Genomic DNA, 7,178 nt, shown 5'->3' with positions numbered 1-7,178 from the left:
ATATTCATGAACATATAATAAGCAAGAAAAAAAATATGAATGTGTCTTGTGTTTATCAGTAATATAACACCTATTGAAGAGGCAATTTCCGACATAATCAAACCAATTGATCATCCAAAACAGAAAAATGATAGCAAATAGGAGGAATTTTACCGTGAATGTGGGCAATTTGGAAATGAGCTCAATGGTAGCAGGTATCGGGGAAAGGAGTGGCGGTCTTGTGGTGGCAGGAGGGCTAGCACTGCCTTAAATGTTGTTCATCCACTTAATCGACTGGTCCAATATTTTTTGAGAAGCAGAACAAGAAACGAGAGCGAGAAGAGAACAAAGAAACAACATAAATGTCGCAGAAAAGGAAACTGGAAGGGGGGTTATCTGCACTTCGTGTTAGTGATGACAGGCAATAGCGACGACGCTAAGGTATTAGCGGCGACAATATGGCAATAGCGGCGACACCTTGGAGGGAAAAAAATCAGCGCGTTTTCACTTTCCAGTACAACCGTTGGATTGAAAACAAATCGGATAGATGGGGATAAGTTGATGCGAATCGCCGTTTGTGAGTATTACCGACGACGCTTTTAGCAGCGACATGGGTCACGCGTCAATTACATGTTGCCGCTATTGACCCGTATCGCCCCTAAAGGCGTTGCTAGTAATGTCAAGGTTTCTTGTAGTGTATGAATAAGTCATGTAATTATTTGATTTAAAATATGATGACTATTTAAAAATTTGGAGATATAGTGCAACTGTTGTAGGATGTTTTCGATAATTCGCACTAAATGTTATATCTTATTCAAAAGATTGTGAACATATTAATTCGTACATGTCAAATGATTGTAGGACGTTGGAATAATTTTGTTAGGGTTGACATTCCATTAACCCATGTGAGATCATAAGCCCTGTCCTTCTCTTCCCATTATCCCATATGCATTAGGATATATAAATATCATACCAATACCACATATATCATTTAAATAAAACCTCATCATTTAAATAAACTTTTTTTTATCAATTAATATTTCAAACCACATTTAGTGAAATCTTAAATACACAGACTTTTTAAAAGATATAAAATTGAGGCTACATGATTAATATTCCGTTCATGTTACCATCTCGATGGTTGATCGGTACGTACATACATAGGGATTACTTCTTCTCAATCATTACCAATAATACAAATCCCCAAACCTACAAACCTGGATTATGTAATCAATTCAATTGATATAAATAACCGATCAACGGGTTGGTTATACATACTATAATTTCATCATGGTCACCAAACTAAATATTGTTCCAGTCTTCATCATTTTCCTCCTCTTCCAATACTCATATTCAGCAAAGGTAACATATAACGTCCTTAGTTTTGGAGCCAAAGCCAATGGGCGCTTAGACTCAAGAAGTGCATTCCTAAAAGCATGGGGTTTGGCCTGTAATTCAACAAATCCCGCCATTATCTATGCACCCGTTGGCAGGTACTTGATCGGTTCTGCAATCACATTCTCCGGCCAAGCATGTAAGAGCAAAGCCATCACAATGAAGATAGATGGAACTTTGGTGGCTCCCTCAACGTATAATGCAATCGGCAACGCCCAAGTTTGGATTAAGTTTTACCGGACTAACCGTGTTACCATCTCCGGTGGAACCCTTGATGCCCAAGGTTCTTCTCTATGGGCCTGCAAATCCTCTGGAAAGACATGTCCTAAAGGAGCTACGGTAAGTACGATCATGCGTGTGGATGCCATATCCTTAATTATAAACTTTTATATATAGTTTTTTTTTTTTAAATCGTTTCTAAGATTAATATACCATTCATTCATCTTGCAGACACTTGGCATCTACCATTCCCAAAACACAGTGATCAGTAATTTAAGGTCATTAAACAGCCAAATGTTCCACATCCTGCTATATGCATGCACCAATGCCAAGCTACAAGGGGTGAGCATCTCAGCACCCGGGCTCAGCCCTAACACAGATGGCATCCATTTATCATCTTCCACAGGCGTCACCATCTTGAATTCTAAGATCTCCACAGGGGACGACTGTGTCTCCATTGGCCCCGGCAATTCTAATGTATGGATAGAGAAGGTGGTGTGTGGACCCGGTCATGGCATAAGGTACATGATCAGTACTTTATAACATCTATAATTTTGTTTTGAACTTTCATATATTATTCTTCTCCAAGTGTGTTTGTGTATGTGTTAATTAGTTGTGTTATGTGGATGCAGCATCGGGAGTCTAGGTTGGGACGTTATAGAAGCGGGTGTTCAGAATGTTACTGTAAAAACTGCAACATTTATAGGTAGTGACAATGGTTTAAGGATAAAGACATGGGCAAGACGTAGCAATGGATTCGTGAAGGATGTCGTTTTCCAGCATGCAAGTATGGTGAACGTAAAAAATCCAATACTAATAGATGCAAATTACTGCCCAAACAATGAGAATTGCCCGAATCAGGTTTCAGGAGTAAAGATCAGCAACGTGCTGTATGAGGATGTACATGGAACATCAGCGACACGGGTGGCAGTGAAATTTGATTGTAGAAAGGGGAAGCCATGCACTAATATCAGACTAAAGGATGTTAACCTCAAATATGGCGGTCAACCAGCAGTCTCCTCTTGCTCCTTTGCTGCTGGTACTGCCTCTGGATTACTTCAACCTACAAGTTGTCTCTAATTCAAGTACTCGTTTGAGCTAAAAGTTTTAGGCAATCATATTCGGGACTTTTATATATCCGAAGCAGACACCTAAAAGATTGGACTTCCACCTCCAAAATTAGCTGAAGCACGAGAGAGTTTCTAATAGACAATCAAACAGGTGTTTGTTAAAGTAGACAACTTTTGATACATCTGAAAAAGACACCTTTTTTTTTTTTTCTTTTTGAGGTAGATCTAGTTCTTAATTAGTAAACAAAGTATGAGAGAGAGGATTGTGTACCTAAATCCGGCAAAATAGGATAATTTCTTATTTCCTAATTCCTATATGTTGTAACTTGTACTTTATATTCTTCAATATACAACATTGTAACTTGTACTTTATATCCATTTTTTTCCACTTCTCGATTTCTCTCTCTTCCCTACTATTGTCAATGGCTGCCGACTACTCCATCTTTTCATGATCTTCTCTCTTAAGCAGGAAGTCATGAATTGTTTCTCACTTTCGCCTCACGTATCTTCTCTTCTACCCATAGCGTTTTCAACACAACCACATCAACCTTCTCAAGAAACACATCAACCTTTGTATGTGTTTATATGTTATATGTATATCAGGTGGGGGCTGATGACTGACAAATCTGTATATCGAGCGGGGTTTGATGTCGGGCAAAGCCCACTATATATTTGACATGTATGGTAGTGGTAAGGAGTGATATAGACTCGGTATCCGATTTAAATATAATAAAGGGGATTGCAAGCACGCAGAAATGTATGTATGTATGTATGCTATATGTATGTATGTATGCTATATATTTGATGTGTATGGTAGTGGTAAGGAGTGAAATAGACTCGGTATGCGATTTAAATATAATAAAGGGGATTGCAAGCATGTATGTATGTATGTATGTATGTATGTATGTATGTATGTATGTATGTATGTATGAATGTATGTATGTATGTATGTATGTATGTATGTATGTATGGTATGTGGTATTTTAGGGAATTCACTAAGCTTTGTACTTATGGTTTTTGTGGTTATGGTTTCAGGAACTTCTGCTTTAAAAGGGAAGTACCCAACTTGATCGCACCGCATCCACCCATGTTTCCGCATCATGATGATTTTTTGGATTGTACTCTGATAATTGTTTTCTTATAAAAGTAATTTTGAATATTTGGATAAGCAGATATTGAATGTTGATTTAAAGATAATTAATGTTTTGGTTGAATTAAAAATAAAATGTTTACCTCATAATTTTAGATCGTTACAAGTTGGTATCAGAGGCTTAGTTTGAGGGATTCGAGCACACTATCGAGTGTGACTAAACTCAAACTAAGGAATTGGTAACTTTTCTTTAAAAGAAAAAAAAAACCCTGTTTTAAAAAGACTTTTGTAAAGGGAAAGAAATTTCTAATAGAGATTTTGTAAAGACAATGGGGTGTTATGCGTGCAATCGATCGAGCTCAAGTAAGTGATTTCTAGAATACCCATACATGATTGTTATGATTATATATTATAAGAATTTCATGCTAGGATGAGGCTAAGGATACTTTCAGGAATTACATGATAGATTGGCCTGATATGTGATGCCTTGTAGCCTAGGGAGCACTGAATGCTATGCTGGAATGAGAATATGTATTGGTATCAGTAATTGCTAAGTGTATGCTTTAAAAAACGTATGCGGTTAGGATCATATAGCCCTAAAATGATTGATTTGGCCTTATTTCCCGTTCCATATTTGGTTGTGGTCCTAGGGTAGAGTCTTTTATTCGACAGTCTATTTGATCATGTCTTGTGTATAATTTCCATGCATAAGGCAACCGACAGTGAGAATGGAAGTTCCTAGCATGAGTTGTAGCACGTGAGTTTGAATGTTCTTTGGTTATTCTATAGATTGGATAGCTATTACATGAATGCAGATTGTTTTGTGCTTTGTGGGACTCTTAATTAATTTGAGTTAGCTCTTAAATGAATATGTTAAGTCACATGTAATAAAGGTTGAATTATCTCATAGTAATGGATTTTACTGTATTGCACATCTCTCATTTGAGTCTAACTGTTGTAGGGATGAGTCTTTTACTCAAAAGATTATCTGAGCTTTGTTGTATGTGATTGTATTTATGAGATAGCTAACTGGGATTATGGGATGTTCTTCAGCAGTTGATGGCAGGGTGAGGTCAAAAACCTAGGAAAGCTTAGAAGTGATTCAGTGGGTTTAGTTGCGTTATTTAGCAAGCATTTGGAGTATCTGTTGGGAATATGACTTAGAGGATTTAGGATGATTCTTAAGAAAATTATGGATAGGTGTGGAAGGTAGTATTGGGCCCATACTACTAAAAGCACAAGATCCATACTCGAATCGAGGAGTGTCTTAAAGAATCCAGGAAGCCTGTGGGATGAGGATTCTTGGATATGTTCTGATCATTTTCTTGGTTGTTTTTCAGAATGATGATGAGTACTTAGGGAGGAGGTTCGGGTTTGGGTTCAGGTTCAGGTGCAGGTACTAAGTTGATCGATGAACGGATGCAAGGGTTCATCTTGTCGGAGACTACCCATAATAATTTGGAATGGACTCCTATGATATGTGGTTCAGTTAAGGAAGGGATTTTAGAACTTTTGGATGGTCATCTCAGTGATTTTCAGACCGGGATTTTAGTAGGCCAGTTGGAGGCCCATCAGGAGCTTAAGGCTTGTGGAGCCCTAGAATCCTTTGGGAAGGAGGATTCTTTTGCTAGCTCTTGTCGTAAGGGATCGGAGATGGTTTATTCATCATGCCTTCCAGGAGATCGATCCCATGATTGGATTGCCACTGAGGTTTCACGAGCTTTACATGAGGAGTTACCCGACATCATTGGTTGTATCAATGATAGATTGATCACCAGGTTCGAGGATCGGATCTTGGCTCTTCAGGCGGTTGATGGGGTGGTAGGTGTAACCAAGGAGCCGACATTAGGTTTTGAGAGGTGACTGGGGAAAAGGAAGCGGACACATGGTCTGACTCGACTGGAAACATTTGAGTAGTTGTATGTTGCCATGTCTATTGTTAGAGGCCCGAGGGGCCATGATGTTTACTTGAAGGATGAATGAGCACATGAGCATCTGTGTGACAAGTCTAAATGTGGCAGGTTCGAATGAAAAGGCCAACTTCACCAAGAATGCACCATGTAGGTACAATTATGGCATCATTGTCATCAGTCTAGCCATATCAGGATGAATTGGCCATGCTTAGTGGTTGAGGTAGCCCGAGTTCCATCACAGGTGCTTCGGCAAGAAGGGGAGGTTTGGATTTCATCAGAAGCTATTGTAGGTATATTATCTTTCACTTTTTCTCTTGATTATTATCAGTATTTATATTGCTTTAGAATCCTATTTGGATATGGGTAAGCATTATCTTTGGTTTAGTTCGCTGTTATTGGCTGAGTTATATCAGCAAGAATTGTTATATGCATTTTTGCATGCCAATAGTCATCAGTGGGTCGTATTTTGCTGAGCGGATTTCAGTTTGTTCGGTTGTTGTTCCAGTTCATTGATGGGGTTAATTAAGGGGTATCTTTTGGAAGGTCTATGGTTATATTAGTTGGTTATTTATTCAATGAGGTCAGAGTTCGGTCGTTTATAATTTGTTATGGTACGATCAACAGCTGTCCATGGAAGGACGAATCAAGTGGTCGTCGAGATTGAAGGTTGTGTATGTTGGGAGTTCAGGAAACTTCCAACAGTTTGTTGGTGTCTTCTTTGTGATGTATAGCAGGCATACAGACGGATCCAAGTTGCAGGTTGTGTTAGAACCTCGTTGCCTATTCTTGTTTGATGAAGGCTTTGGGGTGTTGGATTAATGTCTAAGTCCATAACTATATTTGGTAAGACTTGACCCGACCCGACATGGTCCATTTGGGTTGCATGGCATCATGCACTTGGATAGACTATAATGAGAGAAATAAGACACTTATGGTTATTAATATATTATAAGTTCTAGTATATTAATAATAAGAATAATGATATTATTTAATTAGTATTAATCAAGAATTAATCTAGGATTAATTAAGTGATCAAAAGAAGACTAATTAAATATATGGGTTGATTGTGTAAATCATCCATACTTGTATAGTGGGCTAATGCTCCATGGATTATCTAGTTGGGCCAAAACCCATATGATGCTCCATGGATGCTCCATGGTGTATTTGAACCCATGGATCCAAGGAAATGGAAAGTCATGACAATTAGAGTTTACCCTAATTGTATAACTATATAAGCATCTTATTCTTGAGGAAAATCGGCCACTAGTGAGAGTAACAAAGGGCTAGCCGATTTTCATGAAGTATAGAATTCTCTCAAGTTATTCCAAGTGTATTTGGTGTTGTGTGAACCATTTGAGGTGTCACACTTGGGGCACTAGGCACTCAAGCTTCATGAAGACTTTCTACACCAAAGAGGTATGTATTCTATCTTGCTATAGTCATTGTTTTGTATGCTAGATTAGGATAATACCTTGGATGTTCTTATTTGCACGTATAATAGAGAAAACATAG

The 7,178-nt window shown here is 38.1% G+C and overlaps 1 protein-coding gene across 1 annotated transcript; it reads left to right on the top strand.

Annotated features, from left to right (window-relative positions):
- Positions 1-1,266: 1,266 nt before the first annotated feature.
- Positions 1,267-2,784, top strand: LOC145000950 (polygalacturonase-like). Its single transcript, XM_078960252.1, has 3 exons — positions 1,267-1,713; positions 1,825-2,114; positions 2,226-2,784. The coding sequence occupies exons 1-3, from the start codon at positions 1,270-1,272 to the stop codon at positions 2,671-2,673; spliced, it is 1,182 nt and encodes a 393-aa protein (XP_078816378.1). The 5' UTR covers positions 1,267-1,269; the 3' UTR covers positions 2,674-2,784.
- Positions 2,785-7,178: the final 4,394 nt, after the last annotated feature.

Source organism: Lactuca saligna, chromosome 6 (assembly GCF_052625555.1).
Source record: "Lactuca saligna cultivar CGN05327 chromosome 6, ASM5262555v1, whole genome shotgun sequence".
Classification (NCBI taxonomy): domain Eukaryota; kingdom Viridiplantae; phylum Streptophyta; class Magnoliopsida; order Asterales; family Asteraceae; genus Lactuca; species Lactuca saligna.
The sequence above is the reverse complement of the archived record's forward strand: the minus strand, read 5'-3'. Positions and strand labels throughout refer to the sequence as shown.